General features: G+C 40.8%; 1 protein-coding gene across 1 annotated transcript; it reads left to right on the top strand.

The window, feature by feature from the left end:
* The first annotated feature begins 281 nt into the window (after positions 1–281).
* On the top strand, positions 282–24,121 carry bcl2b (BCL2 apoptosis regulator b). Its single transcript, XM_079347544.1, has 2 exons — positions 282–1,466; positions 22,198–24,121. The coding sequence occupies exons 1-2, from the start codon at positions 867–869 to the stop codon at positions 22,333–22,335; spliced, it is 738 nt and encodes a 245-aa protein (XP_079203670.1). The 5' UTR covers positions 282–866; the 3' UTR covers positions 22,336–24,121.
* Positions 24,122–26,338: the final 2,217 nt, after the last annotated feature.

Raw genomic sequence — 26,338 nt, 5'->3', positions numbered from 1 at the left:
GAGATATTTTGCTATTAGATGAAAACATGGAATAAATAAGAGGACGCATAATTGAACGGGGAAACTGAATGCATCAATGTTGTACTGCAGCCACCCCCTTCTGGATCTCCATCCACAAGGGGGTGGCTGGAGCACGTCAAAGCAGCTCCTTTTTCCAGAATGTGATGCTCTTGTTCTCCTCGGGAATGGCATAAAATCCCATTAAGAGGTTTCCCTGTGTACGTGTCTGGTCAAGCGTTGTTACAGTTTTCAATGTTTTCCGCTGTAAAATTGATTCTCTCAACATGCAGCCACTAAATTATAATTTTAAGGATTTTTTTAGTGCACTTCTCTGTGTGCACTTGGGAGTCTTCGAGCGCAGCCAAAGGAATTACTTTGCGTGAATGACGTCACATACCTCACCAGCAGTGCGGCCCACTGGCGGCGGTGGAGGATATGAAGAGCAATCGTGGGAGAGGACTCAGTCCGACCTTGTCTGGCTTACAGTCCCGCGCCTGGTTGAGCGTAAACGCTGTTAAAACAGTCTGCAGCGTTTGAAGCCCCTTCCGGTGTGTAAGCCTACAACTTCAGCCTTCATTCAAGTTTTTTTTTTTTTATTCGCAGTATATCCACGTCAGGGATAGAGTAACACTACTCCAACCTCTTCCGCATATTGGATCAATGCAAAGAGAAGGTCGCCAATGTCCCTAAAAGGATTCGGGAAATGAAGATTGAAACAACATTATCGGACTTTTACAACATTTGCATCTAGTATTTTCTTCATCTCGCGAAGCATTTGTGGGATTACTTTTTTCGATTGGACTGAAATCGAGTTTTGGTTCCGCCTGTGCTGTGCATTAAACAGCGCACACATTTGATCATAATGCATGATATTTAGGATAATCTCTTCACTGTACGGAGTGCCAAGTAAAGCCGGAATGGCGAACGAGTGTAATCGCAACATTGTGGAAAAGTATATCTGTCATAAACTCTCCAAACGGGGCTACGAGTGGGGATTTGAGGATGACCAGGATGAAGATGCTGCTAATAACGGGTCATTAGTTGCCCCTCCACCGACTTTGGTTCGCCGGTGCCGTGAAGCGAGCTCCGGGCCTGACCGTGAGAGCATCCCCCACCTCTGCAAACGGCTCCCCCAGTCCGACGCCTACGCGGATATCCACAGAGTCCTGCGCGAGGCTGGAGATGAACTTGAAAGACTTTACCAGCCAGACTTCACGGAGATGTCTCGGCAGCTTTATCTCACCTCTACCACGGCGCAGAGGAGGTTCGCCGAGGTGATAGACGAACTGTTTCGGGACGGGGTGAACTGGGGCCGGATTATCGCCTTTTTCGAGTTCGGGGGCACGGTGTGCGTGGAGTGCATGTCCAAGCAGGACATGAGATCGCAGGTGGACAACATCGCAGAGTGGATGACAGAGTATTTGAATGGACCTCTGAACAGCTGGATACAAGATAACGGTGGATGGGTAGGTCTGATTCAGTGTGCTTGAGCGCGTTGCAGCTGTGTGCCACGGGGCAGAAGTCCTCCATTGCTCTCGTTGAGGAGATTTAATCTGCACGTTCAGATGGAGTACAAATGTGTAGAAATACCTCAAATGCATTCTGCAGTGATTTAGCAGAATATACAATCTAAATCTCAGCATCAGTTGAACCTTTATTTATTTCTCTAGATGTTCCCTTTACGCACGACAGAGCAAACTGTCGAGGTGGACGGCCTCACATTTCAGACGATCCGATTGGATGTTTGTTATGGCTGTTAAAGAATAATGACCAATCACAAAGCTTGTTTTGTCACACCTCCCGACGCTATATATAAGCGCCGCCCCAATCGAACCGGAGAGGATCAGTGGTTGCTGACATGGAGAGGAGGGGACACACTGATAGAAATCCGGGGGGGAATTAAGATGTCATAAACAGTATTTAATGCTTTACACTTAAGGAAACTTTGATAAGGGGATCATTTACCAGGCTTTATCTTCAGCTGCTGCTGTGTTTTGATAGACTGGGTCATTGTTGCAGCAAGATGGAGGAAGCAAGACACATGTCAGCAAACACAAAACTATTGAATTAATGTGTTTAGGCCTCTAGGCATAGATAGGTATCAGGGTAATTTATGCACATTAATATGACAGGTAAACTTCAGGTAATAATGTAGAATGGCATGGTCATGCCTTTACATGCACCACACATACGGCTGAAAATATAATTGAAAAGTTGAATCTGGGGGAAAAAGTTTACAATATCATTCACATATTTGCAACAGCTCTGCTTTTCAGCATCCTCCTTTTCTTACAGCCTTACTAAAACACAATTAGCCTCTAATAGGCTAAGCAGAGGCGCCCTTCATAGGAGCATAACATTTGTATTGCCAGGTAATCTCAGCCGGAAGCTATTAGAATTGGGGTTTAGCGGGTATCATCAATGATTCATATTGAACATTTCATCTCAAAGGGAAGGACCATTTAACATTCCCCTTGAGTCTGCCGTGCCCCTGGAGGTGGCAGGTTGTGCCACATATCAAAGGCAAGCAACAGAGGGAGGGCCCTCCAGGAACGCAGAGCGCTAATCAGCAGCCACTGTGTTTAACACGCAGCCCTGTATGCATCAAGGTTGGGGCTCTTTTGTCTACTTCTTGAAATAATGTTCCTTGAAGCTGGCACATTCTGGGCTGCAGAGATGCCTGCTCGAGGTCTCTGGAGCCAGTGCCAGTAGTCTGTACAATAATGTAGGTCATCATAGACTGTGTTTTCTAGATGGGTGGAGATGACTGTATCTCTGCTCCTGTACACCAACTAAAGAGAAAGAAGGGTAGTTCTAATCCAGAGGATTATTCAGGATTATTTGAAAGCGTATGTTTCCACTTTGGAGGATTTCTAACTTCAGCACTTTAGGAAATATCAAAAAATGTAGCCTATAATTTAATTGAATATAGCTGAGAGATTTGGACTGGCTTTTCTGACTATATCTCAGGAATGTTTTCTGCAAAAAGAGAATGGAGTCTAACCGACACGTTTTGTTGAAATCATTTGAATTGCATATAGGTGGGGAATTTCCTGATGGGTGTGTGTGTGTTTATGTTTTAGCTATTCTCTGACATTCAGTAACTGCCACTGCAGACACAAGGCTTTGTCTGTGCTGTGTGTGTGTGTGTGTGTGTGTGGGGGGGGGGGGGGGGTTAAACCAGTTTCTCCTTTTCTGACCTCTTGGCAAGTGATTGAAACAGCAGGAAGGTTGTTACCCCATAATTTGCAGCTACCCTTGGCGTAATGAAGACAATCCTGTACACTGTTGAGCAAGGACTTCATTAAACAGCTGTGCAAACGGCAACAAGGATTTTTTTAGGGAAAAAATGGGAAGGGAGGGGGGGTAGCAATGAGCACTCAACTTTGTCTAAAAGTGTGGAGGAATCAGGTGCTCTTCAAGGACAAAGGACACAAGTCTAATAGCTAATACGAGAATGTGTACATTTTGTTGAAATACCTGAAATTCCAAGCCTTTTAGATTTCTTTTTCGACACTTCCTAACACATCTCTGGGCTGTAGCCAGATAGAGATACTGAGGTCATGAGTAGACAAATACAGTACAAGTTTATAGGCCCAGAAATACTGATTAACAGGCTTTTAGCAGTCATGTACTGATGTATTGGTCTTCAAAAAAAAAGTGTTTTTTTTTAAAAACATACAGTACAATGAAGATTTTTTGTTTAATAGAGAACCCCCAGTTAAAGCAAATTCCCAGGGAAATCATAGGATGTGACTTATCCCTCCTCATCTAAGGCACAGCCAAGACAATGGCCGCTATGTTTGGATATAATTGGAAAGCAATCAGTTTTAGGGTGAATGCCTGGAGAGGATTGGGCTTGTACAGTGTATATCCTGTTTGGGGTTTAGCGTTATGAGACTATATGAGGTCATTTAGGTCTTATCTAATTAATCCAACATCTGGTTAAAATCCATATTTGGTTTTGTGAGGTATCCTACAATCTTTCAAGACATTGAATAAACTAGTTATTATGGGTTTATTCAGGTCATGTTGATAGTCACTAAAACTGTCCATTGTATGTTTGTGTGCAGGAGGATTTCTTGTGTTTTAACTACTCTAAAAACAAGGTTGAAGGCTAATCAACCTATCACCGACACCTTGACTTGAGAGTGGTGTGGAAACAGCTTTCCATAAGCCACCCTCTGTTTCCTGTTGTTTTTCCAGACAATTTCAGCCCAAAATAGGAGTACCCACTGATTGCTGTTGAGTCTAGGCATCACCTGTGTGTCATGTACTTTTAAACAAACTATCTGACCTGTAGAAATAACAAAGCAGTGACTGTTTTCGCAAAAAAAACAGACCGAGGTAGAAATAGATTCCATTGTGCACTGATTACCTCCCACAAGCATAATGTAAAACATTGTACTTTTTATTGTCCTGGATACTCACAATCCTCCATCTGCATAGATTCATCCCTTGAGGTGGCAGAAATTGCACTCATCTTTGTGTTCAGGCTGCAGCTTCAACCACACTTGCTGTTGCACCTGTGTTTATTTACAGGTCTGTGCAGTAGAAACCAAGTGATTGAACAAAGTGGCAGACGGCGGCTGACGTGTGAAATTACATGTTTGACTTCAGACATTTGACTGAGCGAGGGGGGGCATGGAGTGATGCAGTTTTGCAACTTTTGGAACAGTTTAAGATTTAATAATAATAATAATAATACATTTTATTAGAGGGCGCCTTTCAAAAAACCCAAGGACACCTTACATGCAGGGTTTATAAAACAATAAAACAAAAAAAAGTTCAAAGGAGATCATTGACAGTTTTACAGTTTTTCAAGATTAAGATTTGGAGTTGAGAAAGCTTTTGAAGTATTTCAACAGATAATGGATGTATTCAATATAGATAGTTCCACCATGGTTGACTCCCCAAGTAAAGTCTCCTCAGCACCATTGATTTGGTGGTTTCTTTTCTTTTTTCGAATCAGGACCATCATAATTTTAACATGGCCAATACTTAAGTTTATGACCAAACAAATTCAACACTAATGATATGCTATTGCAATCAGCCATACTTTGTTTTTACTGTTAATTTGCAAATGTTAACACTTACCTGCTTACCTGTTTCATTCCTAACCAGGGTGTTGTTCAAGGACAGTGTAACTTGGCATGGGTTGGTCCATCCTGTGGGGATTCCCCTGAGCACAATCTGCTAGACAACGGGTGGGACCTGTACTGTATACCTTCATGTTGCTACAGTATTGCAAGCATCTGGCGGCGCCCCTCTCCTCCCATGTTGAGGTTGAGTGGATGTGGGACAGCGAGGAAGTCATTAATCTCCATATAGGTGACATGTCGGCAGAGTAGAGGAGGAAAAAAACCCAAACAAACTCCCCCAACAAAGGAGGCACATGAAGCCATCCAAAGGGAAGAAATCCCGATGAGATATCACTTACATCCAATTTGTGTCTCGTACGTGCAAATTCAGTCTGTTAAACACAAGTCAGTGCTTAGTGAGCCAACGTTCAGGAATGGTTCATGGCTATTTTTTCCTCAGCTTTGAACTGTTCTCCCAACAAAAATAAGTCTCTGTTGACAGAGAAAGGAACACTATGTACAGTACATGGGCACATGCTTTTACAGTGTAATGAGCTCTGTAAAGTCTTTATTGATTCATCCCTTCTGAGCCACAAATCTTCTCTTTGCTGCTTTGCATGCTGTCACACTTGTTTCGTTTTTTCTTCTGTTGATTTGTTGTTGTTAATCAGTCTCGCCTTACAAAATTAGGGTGCAGAAGAAACTCTGCTTTGTTTCCAGCAATCAAGGAAATCGATAATTTCACATGCAAATAGCATTTAGGGCTTTCCCCTCCCCTCCACCATTTCCAAACACAGAAATAACAATATCATTTCCTGCTGGAGAAGACAAAACTATTTGACATCTTGATAATAATGTGATCTCTTGATATGGACTACTACGCTCTGTAATGTGGAGTGTACAACACAAAGGAGCCCACTGTGGCCAGAAGCAGCCAATATTTCCCCCTGTACTGTACCCCCTTTTGCTGTGCAGGCCTCAGTCGCTCACCATCTGCCACAGCGTTTACACCCATCAGCCTGGCAACTGTAATCTAAGAAACATTTCCTATATAGACTCAGGCAGCTCAGGGCTGGAACTCCCTGAACCAGCCCAACACAAGTACTTTCTTTCAGGAACAAGTCTTGAGACATCTTGAGCCCGTCTCGGCTTTTTGTGTCTATGAGAGACTTAAAGTACAAAAGACCTTTCTTCCAAATCTTCTTTTCTGTTATTTGAAGGAAAAGAAGATTTAATTACCCCTTGATGTTCAGTTTTAGTCAGGGACTAAAAAGAGACCACTTAGGCCAGTTGCTCTGATTATCGCTGCCAAAAGAAGAATGTTTGGTGACCTTAAATAAACGACATAAATGACTTCTGCATCTTTTGAAAATGAAATACTTTTTCTTATTATGCCTTCATAACTACATGCTTTGCTGGCATGCCGTCACAAATGGACTTTTTTTTGTGTGAATCCAGTTACAACTGCTACTACATGTTTTGTTAACTGGATTCACACAAAGAAAAAAAAACGCAGATTCTACTTGTATCTTTGACCCTTTTCACCAAAGCTAAACATGTTTTCTTGGCTTGGTCTTTGAAAAAAAGGGCAAGTCTTCAAATGTCAGCCTAAGGCTTTTCACATAATACCACAATAAACATAGGCCTTAGTAGTGCTGGATCCAACGCAATGAATAATTCACCTTTTCATTCAAAACTTGAGCTGCATTTCGTGCTTTTTTCTGACAATAAAATCAAGTCGATTCTTATCCTGTAGACATGCTGTCAGTGTTAATTATAGAAAAGGCTTATATCAAGAAGACGCTCTCTTTCAAAAGCTCAATTCAACTCAACAAAGGATTTTTCGTCATCCTTTTGACTCTGACTGTACTGTAAGGTCAGACATCCAGTTTGATGCATTTTCAGCCTGACATGACACTCCTTCTTTCTATGTGGTGTTTACCATTCCACACATGCCGAGCATTTCATGAACAAGACATGTGCCCAGATTGTGTAGAAACAGAACCATATGATGAGTAGACAAGTACAGATCTGTAACATTTTCTAGACAATTATTCTGGTGCTTTGTCAGTGTTGTGCCTGTGTTTATAACCTCTCTTCTCCCAAAGGACACTCCACCCTGTCCTGTATGCGTATTTCTGGTCTTCCTCAAGAGAGCTGGAGGAATGTCTGCTGGGGAACAGCGACTGTAAATAAATAATGGAGACAACCTGGGTGTTTCTTCCCTGCCTGACTGCGGAAGGGTGTGTGTTTGTCAATTTGTTTTCAGATGATCATGTCAGCTGGTTGTGCTTCATTCAAGAAACACTGCAGGCTGTTTGTGTTCTGCCGTGTGTTTTTTTTTTTTGGTGTGTGTGTGGTTTTTTTTGTTTGTTTACTTTGTAAAAAGTCCTGGAGTACACCTCTTAGGCCATGTGAGCCAACAAGACTGGTGGTAGTGAATTAAGCCTTATGATGTTGTTATGTTTTTGTGACAATTTTCCAATCAGTAATCACCCCAACCTGCTGCTTTTATTTTTACTTTCAAGAGGGACACGTGCCTGTGCAGTTTAAAGGCACCACTTTCTCATCCAGAACACACACTTGTGAATAATATATGAAGCGGATAAACTCGGACACTAAATGGATGTCCCTCCAGTAGAACCTCACATGCTCTCTTACTTACCTCCTCTTTTTCCCCCTTCTTTCTCTCATCCTCTTTCTCCACCAAAGAGTGCCCACTTCAAACATAACACTTCCGATTCCTAAAAAATGCAGGGACATGTGAGAGGGCCTCTATATATAGAAGTGTTGCCATCACTGCTCCTGTGTGGTCCAATTATCATGTCACTTATAAATATCTCTGTGTTGTTTGCGTCGGTGCTATCATAGAGTTGTAATTTCAAACCCAGACACCAATGTGCATGGGGGGGGAGTCCTAACGAACCACTTGAGACAGTGGATAAAATAGTTTTCTACCTTTCCTGTCATGATGGGAGCCAGATAATGAGGAGTCTACTGAGGCGCTAGTTGACTTTGCCACTGGGCACACCCTTGTAAGCTGTGTGGAATATCAATATAGGGCAAGGTTAAATGGTTCCTCTCATTGTCTCGCTACAGTAGATATTTTTGGGACAAGCCCCCAAAAGGGTTTTAATCGAGGTTTGATATCCTCAATTAATTTCTTGAGCAACAGAAGCCACTGCTGTGTCTCTGAAATGACATTCCTGTTCACAAAGAGAGAGTCTGTTGAATACATAGCATAACCTTACCACAAACGTTTTTCACAGGGAAATATTTCAAACCAATGTTTAGCGGATTTGTCAAATTGACAGAGAACCTGCCACATTATTCATTTTATTTCATTTGGCTCTGTTGTGTTGAAGTTGTTGCAAAATACGAAGCAGCAATAAAATCAATTTTAAAAAAAATTTCATTTTCATTTCCACTTTCCCAGCGGTAAAACTCGCTGTATATGCAACATTGACATATAATGATTGCTGATTGCCTATTAGCTATTAAACACGTAGCATATACTCAACTTTGGTACTAAGTAGCAACGTAAGCATTCAGGTGGACTCATGTTTCGGGCTACCTGACAAATTTAATTTTTACATTAGCTACCAAACACCTTTTGCTCTGTTTTGGTCTCCACCAATCCTGAGGTAAACATTGTGTATTTAGTTGCTAAATGCTACTTTAATTCAACCATTTTGCCACTTAATTGTCTGTTGTTTAGCGCTAACCAAAATTTGATTAACATTAGATTTCGCATACTTTCATCTTTCTTTCATAAGAGTCGTGAGAGGGAACCAGGACAACACAAAAAATTGCACACCATAAAGCCAAAACAATAACCTGACTGTGTTGCTGTGTTAAAACCAACCACTTAACAGGAAACTGTCTGCGTTGCAAAATGTCTTTCATGATTTGCGCGAGTTGACCCATTATAGTTTATAGAGTTCATCTGCACACACAAAAAGACAAACACAAAAGCGGATGTACTGGTGCAAATCAGTTATTTGCTGTCCACAAAATGGCTGTGTACACACTCACAGGAGATACACTATATGCAAACACACACAGTGTGGCACAACAGCGTGTACACACAGAAGCGGATGTGGTGGTGTGAATCAATAATGCTGTGTTGTCACAGGGTGACATGTGAGCCATGGCAGGGAGCAGATGGCCCCGGGGTGCCTGGCTTCCTGTTAGTGTGTTAGTGCCATTCAACCTCAACACAGACACACACACACACACACACACTACTACCATCCCTGTTGGGATTTCCTGGTGCAACTAGCCACAGCATTGGCCATTAACAAACAGCATGCCATTATTGGCATTTCTCTGAAATGCTGAGTACATGTCCTCCCAAAAAAATGATAACAGCCAGATAATGGCAAATAGATTTCTCAGCCTTGTTCATGGAGGTCTGGAGTAAATAATTCTCTGGTTTGCCAGAGAATTTGCCAGCAGAGTAAATAGAGCTCTTGAAATCTGATCTATTCCAGTGGACACTGAGTGAGGTCAGCCATTGCCCAGATATGACTTTGACTATATTGTATTGATCCAGTGTTTCCGTCAAGATTGTGTCGGTATCTCTGAGCAAAGGTTCAATTAACCCAGTGAACCAGTGGCCGTAAATATCAGGTTGTATATGGAGGAGATATATTGACATTCATGCAGCAGGAGAAAGCGTCACTGGAAAGACCTTGGCAAGATGTTTTAGCACTTTTATGCTGACGGCGTAGCGTACGGAACACTGGGAGCTCTCAGCCCTTGTAAAGCTCACCCGGCACCACCCTGCTTGCAGTCACCTTTGATGGCGACTGATTGGGTTTGAAGTGCAGAGACAACGATAGGACCCCGGTTTTTGTTGTCACAAGCTCTGCCAAGGGTACATTGCTGCATCTACATTGTGTTTCAGGGCAATGATCAGTGCTTCGTGTTAACTCTTCACCAAGGTGAAATCTTGACACCTGCCCAAAATCTACAACCAAATTCTGTCAGGGAGCCGACATCTTGTGGCTGTATAAAAATGTAACCCCTGCTGTTTTCAGAGGATTACGGCTATATGCTACTTCTGACAGGGAGAGTCTGCCGGCAGGGTGTACGCAATTTTAACATGGTGTTATGATCAATTTCACTGGGTTGCTCTCAAGGTGTGCTGCTTTTAATTGGTTGTAGGGCTGTCATTACAACTTCAAATAATGACAGATTCTTCAAAGAAAACATGGAGGATTGAAAACAGACGCCCGACATTTATTCTTTTTCTCCCTATAGGTGTTTTATGTAGCGTTTTTGACATTGAAGTTATTCCTGTTTCCCATGTATGTTTTCTGGATGTAATCGTATTAGAGCACAATTTTAATGATGCCTGTGATCAGTTATGTCAGGCGTCATTTTTTCTTTTTAAAGGAGTGTTAATTGTGACATGTCTAGACAAGTCTCATGTGGGCAAATTTAACCACCAAACACGCAATTAACTCTGCAAAATGACCTATAAAGTGCTTCATTTATCTTTTACATTGCAGTGGGTCTTAGTGGAGAAGAAGCTGTAAAAGAGAGAGACCAATAAGTAATGCATTTTCTCCATTTTAATCTACATATATTTGACCTTTGATTATCATAGTGTCAAATAATCAGCTGGCTTCACAAACTCATTTTCTGATAACACCAAACTTCATCATGACACGCTCTCAGACCCCCTTGACCTTCAATGTGTCTCAATTTGAATTAATGTAAGTCCAAATTCCTGCATTCCAAGGAGGACATTGCATGGGTTGAAAAATACTGAAATAACTGGACCTTACAAGGTGTCTTTGATCAGGAGGTGAGGCTAACAGGGTTTAGGAGGAGGAGGAGATTGAAAGCCAAGCAAGTCGAGACGGCTTAAAAGGCGAGAAAGAGGCAGTCCGGTCCTCCTAACTGCCACATGGGCTGCAGCAAGGTCGGGACTAGTGCAGTAATTGCTGGAATAAAAGAGAATGGATGGTTGGCAAAGTGTGATCAGGCCACCAGGGTTGAAAGACCAAAGCAAAATGGAGCAAGTAGAGCTACTGGTTTTGATTTAATTGGAGTTCACGCTGTTAGAGTTTGGAGTCAGAGGAGTAGGAGTAGATTAGTTCACTCTGCAGAGGTTTAGAGCAAAGTTGGATTAAGTTGCCTATTAAAGTCATCTGACTCAACCATCATCTGATTCTCAGCTGATTCATCTGCTGACTTAAAAAGTGAAGGCATTTGCTCACGAAACCTCCACATGGACATTAGACAGCACAAAATAAATAAAGGGCATTTTTGAAAAACATTTCCAGCTTAATGTATAATTTACAGTATGAATATTATTTCCCTGTAGTATTCTCTATTTAAAGCTTATGTGAGGAGTTTTTAGCAGGTTATGAAAAATATTGTTATAATACTGAAAACCATCAGCTTTAAGATTATTTCCATGTTGTTTTACATTTTACTAATAAAATACCCCCAATAAATTGTAGCATTTGAATGTTAAATGTAGCAGGATAATATGAGTGAAAGAAAAAAACACTTATGCATGTGCAGGATAATATCAACAAAGAGATATGAAGAAAGCAGCACCAAAGACGTCATCAAGTGAAAGTTTCTCACTGGAGCTTTAAGGGGTTTTTTTTATTTTTAGAATCATTGTACAACAAAGTCAAGGCCACTCTCCCACTGAATACCAATAAAGACATTCTCTGGGATAATTCCACAGAACAAAAAGCTAAAAAAAAAATCCTCCTCTATTATGAAACTGCTGTGCCTTATTTGCTTTCAGCACATTTTCACACCAGACCTTCAGCGTCACAATGGCAGTCTTATTATCATTCATCAGGTAGCTTGTGCTTGTTTCCCTTTGCTCTCTCTGCATACAGACAGGGAAGGTCACACAGCTTTGAGTGAGCCAACCTACTCCACATAGTTTAAATAATCAGGTCCTTTTAAAAGGCCAACATGGCTCTCCTCACGGTCTCTGTGAGTCACACTGAACTTAGACCAAAGAATAAATGAAGGACCAAAAACACAAGCTGCTATTTAAGTCTCTTGATTAGCCTTAAATTATGTCAATCTATCTCTGAAATGGAAATACATGAAATCTAGTTATTATATTATATAATATAATGAAGTCTGTGAAGTAACCATGTTCCTTTTAGTCTACTTGGATATCTCAAGATTCATTCTTCCTCATATCTGGCCTCTCTCGGGCTCACACAGTGCAGTTGTTTGTCTCCGCACATCAATGCATTCCTCTCATTCCTCTCCCCCCTGGATGAAAATCAGCTGGTTGCCTGAGAGAGGTCATTGAACTTTTCCCCAGTGTTCCCAGCCTGAGAAGGGAGACAGACAGGGAGAGGACAAAGCATGAGGACGTCTGAGTTCACTCTTGAGATTGCTTTTAATACAGCTGACGAGAGAACACAGCGTAGGCTTTGGATTTATACTTCTTTGCCGGAAGTTAAATTCAGTAAGAATAATTATTGCTTCCCTTCCCCCCTTTTATTAAATGACCTCATCTTCCCAGCAGGATGAAGAAGTTAGGTCACACATTTCACAATTTTAGCCGTACTTTCCTTTCCACATTTGTCTTCCAACATGATACAGTCACGTTGATGAAAGTACAAATTTAGGTATTTTATATTTAAGATTGTTATTTTAGAAGTTAATGTCCTTTTGGTGTTATTGTCAATGACTCACAGACAAAGAATCCTCTGGCACTGCTTCTTTTAAAGGTATAATCACAGTTTCACCAGAAGGCTATTCAACATGAGCTTGGTTCTGCTCACAGTTTCTGCCTAAAAAAATAAAATATAGTACGGATTTAGTTTTTTGTGCAGAACTGTTTATTTCAGCTGTAAAAATTGGCTTTGGGGGCTTTAATGTGGATTCCTCTTTTTTGTGACCTCAATTTGACACCAAAGGATTTTTTTTCTCATCAGCATCGGCTTCATTTTCATCACTGCAGGTTGTCACTTGGTCATGCTCTATAAAGATGAATGTATCTCTTTTGTTTTAGTTCTTTATCATGCTGCTCACTGTGACACTTGGACATGGAAAATGTAAATACTGTAAAGGCGCTTTTGATTTGTTGGAAATGCAACCAGATGGAAACATGCATTTAAACAAGCGTCAGTTGTCGAGTTGATTGTCTAATTTGATTTTGTTGGTCATATAGAGGCATTAGTTTTAAAATTTTGTGTGCTTCATAAAAACTCCTCAGTGTGTTTCAGTACAGTGCTACCATCTTTTGCAATATATCTTCACTTAGACTCCTCATTGTGCCTCCTTTTCTCCCTGCTTCAATGGTGTTCCTCAGGGAGCTGAACCACAAGCGCACTATTGTTTTCTCTGACATTATCAGACATCTGAGCTCCTCGATTGGCTCTGCCATACCCACAGTGTGCCCTGTCCCAGACAGTGGCCTCTCTCATTTACACGGGCAACACGGAGAACACTGCTGAACCTGAAACCTGGCCCCCTTGTGCTGCAATCAAGTAAACTGCTCCAATATCTTGTTGCCAAAACTGGTAAGCTTTCACTCAGCCGCTGACTGTACAAGATGTGTTATGTATGAAAGGGGAGACTTGCTTTGATGTTCTAATACTTTCTGCTTGGCTGACTTGTTAAATTCTCTATTAGATGATATGTTGCTTGATTTGTCTGGCACTGCCAACATCAAATATCAGGTTCATCAAAGGAAAACACAACATTCCTGCTTTTTCTGATTATAAAACTTGCCCTTTTGTTCGAGTGTACTTCTTCTCAGACTTGCAGCCAGGATTTAGGAGTCAGTTAATGGTTCAAAACAAACAGAAATCTCTTAGTTACAGTGTCTAACCAACTGTGGCTCTTCTGCTGCTGCTCCCCCGCTCTTTCTACACAGTATTAGTATGACTACATGTTTGGCTTGGCTCTAGACTTTCCCTAGTTACCCGCACAGAATCTGTGACTTAACCATACTTGGCTCTGTCACAGAGAAGCCATAGTCTTAAATCCAGACGCTGATGTCATCCACCCAGCATCTGGCACAGGAAGTGACTTAACGCTGAACTGAACTATTGAGCTCTTTTACCACTACTTACCCAATCGCTGCTGACTGAGAAAGTAGCTCTTTGAACATCAGCATTGTGTCATTCTGTTACATGAGGGCTTGAAACAAAAGCACATTGACGCAATGGGATAGCTGAATGCTTCATTTCAAGTAAAAAACGAAAACAAAATGACTTCATTTTAAGTTCAGAACAATCAGACTGCACATGAAGCAAGCTGCAGATGGTGTTCCCACACATCCCATTCATTACAATACATACTGGAGTTGTTTCTGGCTCAGGTCAGGTGGTCTATTTTCAGCTCTACTGCATTCAAGCCTGTGGTTGTGTGGTCTCAAGGTCTGCACGGGTCAGTGGATAAGACTTCTAAGGATTGAGGCAGTGTGCCGCCCCTGTCACAGGAAGTGAGCCTCTCCCCATGGGCTGTTTGTCACGGGACAAGCAACAGGCCACTTGGGAATCTGCTGATTCCCACGGCTTCTATCAGAAGTCTCTATCTGGACCAATCAGGCAAAGCAGCTTGGCTATGAAGATCCCACGCTCCCTTGTTTTTAAAAAATATCCAATTCTTGAACTAGTTCCTGTCAACAGCAATCCAGAGCAGATTTAAAGCTGTTTAGAGCTGTTTTAAATGTGAGCGTTTTCTGTTAAATCATTAACCCAAACTGCAGAGTGAAGTGTAGAACATGGCCTTACACTCATGTCCTGCTGAAAGCTTCTATCGGTTTTAAATACCAAAACCAGTTCTTTATATGCATACCAAAACCAGTTCTTTATATGCATGTCAATCTCTGTATGCAGTATTGAACATCACATCATCATGTTGGGAGTTTCACATGATAATCTCAGAAAAAAGAGGATGTTTTTTCTTCATCGTGCTTGCATGGATTTCTGAGGCCACAGAAATGTCAATGGAACAGTGAATGTAATATCCAAGGTTTTCTGAGAGAAAATGCAGAGCTACTCGACTTCCAAGTGGTAGACATCCTGTCTTGACTGTAAAGCCACTCAAGCCAGGTTTAATGCACTCCAAACACACCGGCCTCAACAAGATGACTCAGCTGTCCTTTTTCCTTTCTCTCTGCTCTCGCGCGTCATTGGTGGCCTTTTAAAACAGGGCCAAACATCAAAAAAGAGAAGAGGGTTGTTTTATTGGATTGTGTAGCCCTAAACCAGGAGACAGTATTAAACCCTGTTATATTTATAGCTGTACAACAGTCTTTCCTGTGTTTCCTCCTCCACTGATGGCCAGTCGGGCTCTACACAGACCTCTCCAGACGAGACACCCTTTTTCAGCTGCATTGTGTTGATTAGAAGAAGCCATTGTGCCACTTTTGGGCCACTGTGAAGGATTTTGGATTAATTGTCCAGACTTTAATAGAATTCAAGGTCAAAATCAGAGCACTGGATTGTGTGAAAGAATAAAGGGGAGATACTGACTTAGATTTATAGTGAAGGAAAAGGATTGTCTCTCTGTGGCTTTCTCTTTGCTTTGATGTCTCTTAGCTCTGCATGCAGAAGTGAGAGATTGTAAGTGATACACTCTGAGCTGCAGTAAGGTGTGCAGACAGAGGAAGGGAAAGTGAAAGGAGAGCAAACAGTACATCCATACACTCTGAGGCTGCAAGGTCACCCAGTGATTCATTTCATGTTGGATCAAAGCTAGTCAATAAAATCAATGGGCTCAACAATAATAAAGGACCTGCAAGGATCAAATAACTGTTCAGTCAAGGTTAAATAAATAGAACAGAAATGTTTGTTGTTTAAAAAAAAAAGAGTTGTACTCTGAGAAAAATTGCACAAATTGGATGGTTTAACTAAAGTGATCCTCCTCATCCTGCCTCTTTAAGCAAGTAAAGCGTTATTCACCGCCAAAGAAACCAAAGTCTCCTGTTTAAAGTTACAGTCCTCATTTATCTGCTTCTTCAGACAATGAGAAATGGAGACAATAAAAATACAGCAAGTGTCATGAGGAGTGTGGGTGATTTACTGGCGATCACGTTTCTTGTTCCAGTACAGCAGGCTCACTCCCACGGGAGAGTGCGTTGTTTTGTAAACACAAATGCTGCCAGTGACACACATTTGAATATTTATGAGCCTTTAGGGTAGCATCCACCGCCGTCAAAGCTCTTTCTCGCTTCATAATCCAGTCCAATGAATGTACATTTACAAGTAACCGGAGTCTTCAATGAAAACTAAGGAAAATGTAAAAGGTTTCTTCCTTCTTGTGATTCAAGTCAGGACTTTGTTTCTGTTCTATTTTTATTAGACTGGCTGAAATTTCTCAAACGTTACTACACTGTCTGGCAATCAAAGATTGTGTTATTTTAATGGGTGAAATATAGTAGGCCTACAGTTAAAGCTTGTATTTTTAAAGATGACAATGACGTTTCTACTAAAGCCAGGCCTACTTGTCGTTTAAACTATAAAGTTGTTATTCATATTTTTCTCTGAAGGTGTAAGCTTTTCAGTGATGTTCAACGTTTTGCATCAGTTGTAGCTCTTTCAGTCTACTTAAAAATACGAGTAACTGAATTAGCACCTCTCTCAATAATTAGATTCAATATTTAATATTCTAGCTATTTACCTAATTGACTTGTTTAATCTACAAAATGCCCCCCCCCCAAAAAAAAAGAGTCTGGCTCGCAGCTAAGTAGCTAATTTAGCCCTATAAGACTGAAAGCATAGCAGCTATAGCAGCTAGCTTTGTTAACAGTTACAGAACTACATATATCAGCACCTTGAAAGCTTGCTTATTATTTTTGTTTTGTTTGCTATAAAACGCAAAGCGAACATTTAGCCGTCTACTTACCATTTTTAATGGGACCAGTATCATTTCAGTCACTGTCTTGCTGATGAACTTAAAAGCTTAAAAATAGCATGTTTATAATGGAAATTTAGAACCAAGCCAAGCTAGCTCTGTCCCTGTAGCTATCTGATTCATATTAAGATTGCTACTTGTGTAATTTTTCTAGATTTGTATATATCTAATCAGGTTTTTCTCAATTACCTCTGAGATTGTTGTGTCCACGATCTCATTTTTGTCCCGGCGTACTGAAGGGCTCAGTGTCCTCAGCTCAGAGCTGTTAGGCAATGCTGACACACTGAAATTCACTAGATAATGAGAAAGCCTGCAAACTCCTCCGTCATCTCATTTTTGCTGGGCAGGTCGATGGATGACACTCCAGAGACTTGATCGAGCCTGACCTTGCTTCCAGACAGGAGCTTAACTGTCCTCTCGCAAGTCTCACCTATTGTGTCTGGAGAGGGTTTTTTTCACCTGCTTTTGCATAGAAAACAGATTGATTGCAAACGACATTAACGCCTTCCTCACATTTTTTTCTTGCTCCCATTACTCCCCCTCGGCTCTGGAAATGAGAGTTTTGTTTGACTTTAATTAGCTGCCTAGAAGTGTGCAAGATGCTCATTAGGAAATCAAAAGTGTGGTGGCAGCAGCAGAGTGTGTTACTATGTGAATGTTTAGGAAATAAACAGAGCGTGGGGAGAGGCTCGTTTCAGAGGTGAATATAGATGGGGAGCCACAAAAGGCACTTTAATTACAACTTGAACTTTAACCCACATCCCTTTCTCTCAGTCTCAGTCTGCCCACAATTACCCAGAAAAAATCCCAAAACAGAGATGACGGTCTAATCATCTCTCTGTTTTTGGCAAAAGCGCAGTTTAGGGTTTTAACGTAGCCAGCCAAGCACAGAAGATGACTCATTATCTTCCTCACAAGTGGAGCGTTCATTACCAATTGTGTGGGGATACCCAAAGGAACTGGCAAATGTTTGGTATTTCCTGTTGCCCTTAAGATAGTGTGAGGCCATTGGGAAGACAACTCAAAAAAAAAAATCATCTTGTCCATGGGAAAACCAAAGGTTTAAATCATGTGGAAAAACAACTCAGGGGTTGAGGACAGTCACTCTCCCGCTGGTGGGAAAAGCAAATCATGTGTGAAGCTTCCAGCCTAGGTAACCATGACACTCGGGCAGAAAGTTGCCACCCCATGGCTGAGTGCTGGATCCTCTCAAGTCCTCACTGTTCAGTCTTTATTCTTTATGTATGTTTCTCTGAGGGATTCATTGTGTGCAAGTGTGCACTAAAAACGAAGGAAAGGGACTGTGTAAACCCGGCTAGGCATTTTCCCATTGGAGTCTCAGTTTCTGTAGGGCTGCTGTGACCTTTAAAAAGCCATTGATCCAGAGAATGGATACTGTAGGGAACTGTAGCGTGGACTTTATTTCCCAGATGCACACCTGCTGTCAGTGGCAGGTGGTTTGCTTCGGGCAATGATATGAGTTTTTGAAGATTATAGAGTCTTTTGTTCAAGTGATGAACTGTCCTTTCCTCCCTTCTGTGTCCTCCTTTGCCAGCTGCTTATTATTATTTTCCTTTTTCATAAAAAAAAGTCAATACTGCAGGGGAAGAGGTAGAGGACAGGGAAGAAAGGACTGTCTGCAAGCAAGGTTTGTTTTTCTCAATTCTCACATGGTTGGTGCAGCACTGCTTGCTGTAATGTGTGGATGAAAAAAATCCCTGCGCTGAAGTGGAGCATGCCTTAGTCCCATGATATCCACCTGACACCCTCCCTCCCTCCTCTGTATCCACTTCCTGGCTCTCCCCTGGGTCACTCTGGAGTTATTACCATCCATGCCCTTATGGGATTCTTTTAAACATCCATCACCGCTCTTACAAACCTCTTACTGTAATTGGCCTGCTTTTGTTTCAGACTTAAATAGATGATAATCTATGCCGACTGTCTGGGACATATTGAGGACATGCATCATGAGTTTGCCATTTTTGAAATCCTTGCTAGTGGTCAGTCACATGTGCTTGCTGCTGTACACAGTGACTGGTTTAAGTTGTCTCAGCACACTGTTATTTTCCTGGTGTAGGTGGGAAAAAAAGATGGAGGATGTGTTTTTGCCAACAAACACATTCCTCTTAGCTGGAGGTCTGACTGAGAAGCTTGTTCTCTAATTAATACCTGGGTCCATGATAAGGGTTTATAACCTACCTGAAGGACAGGGATAGTTCAAAATTCTTAAAATAAGATTATAATAAGCTTAAATCAAACATTTTGCCAACATAACCAGATGACAGTTTCTGTTGACGTACTAAATGTCACAGAAGACAATGGACCGCCATGATATATTCTAGGTCAATATTTTCGCTCATCCTGTAAAATGTATTAAATTGCAGCAGATTAATGGCCCCCAAACTTTGGTTCACATTGAGGTTTTTAATGGGTAAAATAATCCACCAACTACTACTGCTCAGCATCCCCATGAACTCCTGGTTTTAATGGCATTGTCTTAAAAAACCTTTGCATGAATGCTATGAAATTTAGTCCAGGCAATCACATACCCATGCTATGAATTATAAAGACGTGTATTCATATAAAGCATGATATCCCGATCATTCTTCATCATCATTTGTACTTTGTATACAGTGCTAATTAACAGATGAAACATGTTAACATGCCCAACTATGGTGGTGCATGTTAGCCAGTTTACATTAGCATTTAGCCCAGCTAAAAGCAGCTGTGTGTAATGATGAGTTCATTCTCAGATTGCTGCTAGTGTGACTGTGGACTTGTTTTAGCCATGGCTTATTAAAAATCAGCTGCAACAAAGGAAATACCATGTGGTTTAAGATATTGCCAGCTGATTTAAGAGCTCACCAGAGGGCCTAAACTGGTGGTAAGAAACTGCTGATCCTTCCTCCTCTGTGTCATGGGCTAACCCCCAGCCTCAGGAATGTAACAGGACGGAAAAGGAGGAGAGGGAAACAGGAAACACTTTTGTCTCCTGCAGCTCTTCAGAATGGTTGTCTCGTTTTTTTAGTCCTCTGAGGACTTTGTTTGATAAAAGGAAACTGTATATTAAAATGTGACACTTTTGGAAAGGAGATTAAGGACCGAGTGTTTTCTTCTTCTACCTCAAGGTCGATTTAAACTTTAATATTCCAGATAGAATCACACACAATATAATTACTGTAGGTAAAATGATTTAAATCAAGGCAGATTAACATAGAATGACTACAGATTCATACATTCAAATTATTTTGGGAACTGGTAATTTGGTAGTAAATTAAAGTGAACATTTTACCATTGTTCACAGATGGGTCATGTTGGGTCATGTTCGCAACAGAGGCTTCAAAGGGATCAAAAGTAGATCTTAACAATGCTGCTATTGATGTGGTTAGCTGAAAGAATAGATATACACACTATCTTCTGTTCTAGTTTGGTTCCAGATAATCTAATTGTGTCTATTTGTGTGTGGAAGCTTAGCGCCATGACTTCCTGTCCAGCTGTTCCTGCTGTCACTGCTTATGAGCAGATGTCTGTATTTCCTTGTCACAGACCAGCTGTGGTATTTGCTCAACAGTATTTTACATACGGATTTTTAACAGCCCCTTTTCAAAACTCCTACTTGCAGCAGACAGCATAGACACCCTTCGAGTCACATTAATATATTTATGCCTGAGTGCTTCAAGGCTCGTTCAAATGCTAAAAAAAATCTGTTGACATGCACTTGTGAAGGAGCTCCATTTTTTTGGTGATTCCCCTGTTTGTTTCATGTGTTTGGTTTCTCTACATGGAGGGAGTCTGAGGTTATGCGTAGGAAGGTGTGAGAGCAGATGGACATAAACAGGTCTGCTTGTAGAGGGTGCAACAACACTCCATTTCCACTCACATTTAGTGGAAGCTAAGGGATTTAAAAGGTAAAGTATCAGTTCACACAAATAAAAATAAACATGTTTCCTTACTTACCCCAAAGGGTGTTTTGCCATGCCGGAAGTTTTCATTTTATGTAATCAGATTTTGAGATCTCAGCCCTGGAAAATTTTATTGAAATACAAAGTAGATTTTGTTTTGGTATTCATAGCATTTAAATAAAGCATTATGTCTATGACTTAAAGGGATCGATTTGCAGAATCATGAAATTTAAAGGGTTTTTTACTTTATTTATAAGTGTGTAATAACCTAAATAAAGCACAGTTTAGTTTTTGTTCCATTAGATATTCTTTGATGTGCCATCATGTTGCTATGGTAGCCCTCAAAGGAAAAACCTAACAGGGTGTCTGCCTTTCTTCTTTATATGTGACATTTCAGGCCACATGCCTCTACATCATACCCTTGAAAGGGAGGGTAAGGTGGAGTTATTGTCGGCAGATTAAAATATGCAACCTCACTGCTAGATGCCACTAACTTCTACACACCTACAATTATTCAGAAGAAACACTTCCAGTGTTCTGTGGATTTTCTAAGAGTTTGTATGTTCCTGTGAGGTGGAAAAACAATATTTATATCCATTTTCTTTATTTGATGAACAATCTTGGAACCAGTCAGCTAGTAGTCGACAATGTATGTCTCTGATAGTGATGGGCAACTTTTCAGGCTTCCAGTATATGCAGTGGTTAGGAATTACAGACTTATTTCCAACACTTCCTTTTCTATGTGTTGTCTTTGTTTAATGTCCCAAGAAGTGACAATGGAATAGAGAGGTGAGGTCCATGGATTGTTAGCTGCACTTACATGCACATGTCTGTAAAAAGATATTAATCAAAGATACAATAAATTGTCGCCAGATGACTGCCAGGATGCTAGTGGCCTTACGACAGCTTGCGTTCCACCTCTTAATTACCTCTTTTTGTTTTTTCGACAATACATTTCTAATGCAAAAATCCAATCATGCCTCTATAGAGCTAAGGTGACTACAAATGTAATACAGTGTACCTCCAAAGTTACATTTGAAAGTGAAAAACAAGTTTTTCATCCTCTCACTTAACTTATGTTATATAATTCATTATTGTCTTCTATTGTAATCAGATCCCATCATCAAACACCAAATACTCAAGTTCTATATCTGGCCTTTAAAAAAAGGAAGAAAAAAAAGATTTACATCTTAAGTAGGGACAAGCAAAGCCACATCTTCTTTGTTGTGTTCCTGTAGACTCCCACCCTTCAGATAACAAACTGAGGCAGGAATGCAAACAAAGGTAAACACATATTCTTTGACAGCTCAATAAAGTGTCTTGTCTCTTTCTTCCTGTCTCTCTCCCAGGATGCCTTTGTGGAGCTGTACGACAGACAGAGAGACTCGGTCTTCAGCTGCTCCTGGCCCTCCATTAAGACAGTCTTCGGTCTGGCGGCACTCGGGGCAGCAAGCCTCACCATTGGAGCATACCTTACACAGAAATGAACAAACCTTTTTTTTTTTTTACCAGAAAGACTTTATTCCTCCTCCTCCTTCTTCTCTGGCCCCTTGTTTCTCCTTTTAAAGATGCCCCTGACCCCTCAGAGACAACCTTCAGACTCTTCCGAATCTGGCTCTCTTCAAAGCCTCTCTCTTAGAAAAACTCCCTCTTTATCGCCCCTCCACGTCAAAACAGACACAAATCAAAAACAACTGGAGCAGGCAGATGCATGGCCCCAACTGTGGAAAGAGGCAGCCTCGATAAAATCACACTGAGCTGCGAAGGACCAAGGAAAAGGAGGATAACGTTTTTGTTCTGCGTGCTTCTGTACTAGTTTTAGCATGAATGTTGAGTGTTAGCTTAGGCTTTGCATGTATCAGAGCTCATGTGGGACCTCTATTTTTGAGGCCTTCATAATCGGTAGAATTAGGGACAATGACAGCCTGGCCCATGCTTGTTAAGGTGAGGAACCCAGGTTGAACCCCCCCACCCCCCCCCCCTGCAGCCGTCCTTCAAAGGACTTCCTCCACAGAACAGCTGCTCAGAATGTATAATAGAAAAAGCTCGCTACAACCAGCAAGTTGTGTGTCTACTGCTACAGACATCTCCAGTGAACTCTGAACACACTGCACCAATATATGCACCCTTACGGACTTCAATGAGTAAAGGAAGAGTAACTGGAAGACTGAGGTTTGCAGAATGCTTCTTGACTTTTATTTTAGTCTTTGTTTTTTAACTTTTGCAGCAAAACCCCTATTGTGAGGTTGTTAGTAGTGGGAGAGAGGGGAACAATTTCCCAGGAGTGATAGAGAAGAAGACGCCTGTCGCTGTGAAAAAAAGTCAAGTTATTGCAAAAGAATGTGGTGCACAGCACAAAAAAAGAAGGGTAGTAGTAGAATAAAGGATTTATCTGAATCCTAAGGAGGATTTAGATTCCTGCAACACATCTAAATTGTTAATTCCTTAAGGTGAAGCAACAATAACGACAAAAATCTCCCTTAAACCCTTTATATGGCACTCACTGAAATACTTTGAAATTCAAAAATTCAATCTCAGCGTGTTATTGGGGGACATCATAGAAGTTTATTTCTGTTAAAACATTTTTCAAAAAAATGTAGTTTCATGTCGAAAAATAAACATTGACGAAGTTACTATAATTGGTTCAAATGCCACAATAGCAGGATCAGTGACGTAGGGTAATCTCTTCTGATTGGCTGAGTGAGGATCACATGCTTCTCGACCTTACTGAGGTGCAAAAGGGTGGCCGTATGTAATGTTTGTGGAAATCACCAAAAAAAGTCACTTGCCCATTAAAGGGTTAAAAGCAACTTTATGCTTCACATATTAGCAAGAAGCGACTCTAAAAACTGTCCTTTTTTTCTATTTTCTACCTTTTGTCGCAGCTTTTTAAAATCTTAACTTGGTCCATTCACTGTCAGATTGTTTGGGCTCACTGAGGGTTGTTATAATGGTTTCCCTCAGGCCTCACAGCGACTCTGTAACGCTAGAATCCACTCTGACAAAGACACGCGTTGACGTGGACTGAGAAGACCTTGCCTGTCCACAGATGACTGAGAGGAATACCACGACAGCAGGGTTTCATTTTTAGGACTAAAGCCAGTGTCCCACGTGCTGGAACCTGAGATGTCCCTCCTCTCTGTTCTTCATGTGCATCTGTTCATTGAATCACTCCTGTCAGCCTTTTTCATCGATGTTTGTCTTGTGTTACAGTCAGATAGAAATTTTGGTAAAGCTCAAAGAATCCAAGATATTATGTTGTACTCAGTGCTTAGCAAGTTGAAAAAAGTGGTTTTCTTTCTGTCTATCATTAAAAATCTTCAACTTCTCTGTTGCATGTATGAAAGATACGGTCCTCACATAGATATCCACTGTGTGTAGACATATGGTATTTATAACAAGTAGGCTAGAAGATAACAAATAACAGTGAAAAGGTTAAAAGTTGCATTTTATATTTATTGAGAGGTACCAGATAACAGATTTTTTTAACAGTCCTTTGGTTAAAAAAATTAAAAAAAATCACTTTTCTTCACTTTTTTTCTCCTTCTCTGAGGAATCACACTGTAACTACATTTTCTTCCTGGCTGCTATAATAACAAGAAAAATGTTTAAAAAGTGAATTTATGTGTCGTATTTATATTGGCTTAAGGCTGCTATACTGTTGATTTTTAACTTTTCATTACAGCTTAAACTGCCACAGATTTACAGTATAGTTGTAGAGAGCTGGAAACCAAAGTTAACTTGTATTAATCTTTCCTTTAAACAAAAAAGAAAAAGTAGCTGAACAAGAATTCATGTCGCTTTGCCTCACTGAGTCTATTCAGTGAAGGTTTTTTCTAGTGTTACTGTAATATATCAGCTTAACTTCTGTCAACGTTGTGCGCCAATGATAACTCAGTGCTTATCTGTAAAATGTCAACCTGCCAGACTTAAACCTTTTCTCAGTTATCACCATAAACCAACCTATCGTCATGAAAACAACCCACAGGATGGGCTGTTCAACGTGCAGATGCTTGAAGCGGACCTGCATCCACACATTTTATTTTCTGTTTTCCTTATATATTATATAACAAGTTATTTCTGGTTGTTTGCTTGAGACTCATTTATCTTGTATCCCCAGAGTTGCAAAAGCACAAAACAAACATAGAAATAGGCTTAACTTGCATCATTGGGGTTGTGATGGCCTAGCAGTTAGGTTGCATCCCATATGTCTGACCTGCAGCTCCTTTATCTGAATATCATTCCCCCACTTTTTTTTTTTTTTTTTTTTTAAAAAGCCAAAAATTAAATCTTAAAAAATGTTTTTCTTGTGGTCAGTTGGCAGCATGGCATGTCCTTGTCTGTCTTATCACAGTGACCAGTCTATTGCTGTCATCTAGATCTGAAATGTTTCCAGTCATCAAAAGAAAACAAGCTTGTGATAATGGTATACATGGTATAAAACTATCTTTGTTATCCCAAATAAATTAGAACAATTTGTCAAGATCTCAAGTGAAAAACTAAAATCAACTTGACAAGATAAGTCAAGTTTATGAGAAAACAACAAGAAATTGCTCTTGAGCAGGAAAACAAAGTGCATAAAATGTCGGGATGCATGTCTGTTAATGACTTCAGTATCTTAGTGATGTGTGTTTGACAAGGAAGGATTGGCAGGAACAATCTAACAGCAATATACTGTAATTTTATATTCTCTGTGCATATGAATGTAGACACTATGGTTGCTGTACTGTTTTATGTCCATTACCACAATCCTGTAGCACTTAAAAAAGTGAATTGTGTTTCTGTTGTTTACTGCTATATCCACAATAAGCTAGCGGGATCATATTGTTCCTAATAAACCAGATTTCTCAAGCAGCTGCAGTCTGGGTTCATGTTTCGTCGGCTTTTCTATCGATTCTCAGCATGTTCTCTGAGAGTGTCAGAAAGACAGAAAGAGAATAAGAGATGCTACAGTAGAGAGAAGTGGATCAACATTGCTTTTTTTATTGGATTATTTGATATCTATCCACAGCAATGAACAGTAAATATGAGTCTGCTCGAGTCAAAGTGACAGTCTCCTTGGAAAGAAACAGAAAGCCAGCCGCACCCCATCACACATCAAAGCTGTCCCCAAACACTGCACTTGTCAGCCTCCCTCGTCTGCTCCGTACGCTGCTAAACACGAGTCCAAAAACCCCAAATGCCCCGAGGCCAGGTTTTTTTTTTTTCTTTTACACCCCCTGCTTCTGTTCTGATCACACTTGTCTTCAAAGGCTGAGGCACTCGGGCTGCTCGCTGTAATTTGTGAAAAGCATGATGCAGTAAAACTAATGTTGAAAGAGTTGAGTGGGTGAGAGAAAATGAGGGAAGGGGAGCTAAAGAAAGTGTGTGTGTTTGGATATATATATATCCCTGAGGAGACCGACTGCATAGGGGAAGTTCATTTGGGCTGGAGCCTCCATGCAATCCCTCCTCTCTCTCCCACTCGCCATGCATATAAAATGCATGACA

Source organism: Symphodus melops (genome assembly GCF_947650265.1).
Source record: "Symphodus melops genome assembly, chromosome: 7".
Lineage (NCBI taxonomy): Eukaryota > Metazoa > Chordata > Actinopteri > Labriformes > Labridae > Symphodus > Symphodus melops.
The sequence above is the reverse complement of the archived record's forward strand: the minus strand, read 5'-3'. Positions and strand labels throughout refer to the sequence as shown.

Bases quoted from the DNA above. Each gene is read 5' to 3' on its own strand.
- bcl2b (XM_079347544.1), top strand. From the start codon at position 867: ATGATATTTAGGATAATCTCTTCACTGTACGGAGTGCCAAGTAAAGCC. The intron at 1,467-22,197 runs GTAGGTCTGATT...TCTCTCTCCCAG, and splicing joins TACAAGATAACGGTGGATGG to GATGCCTTTGTGGAGCTGTA.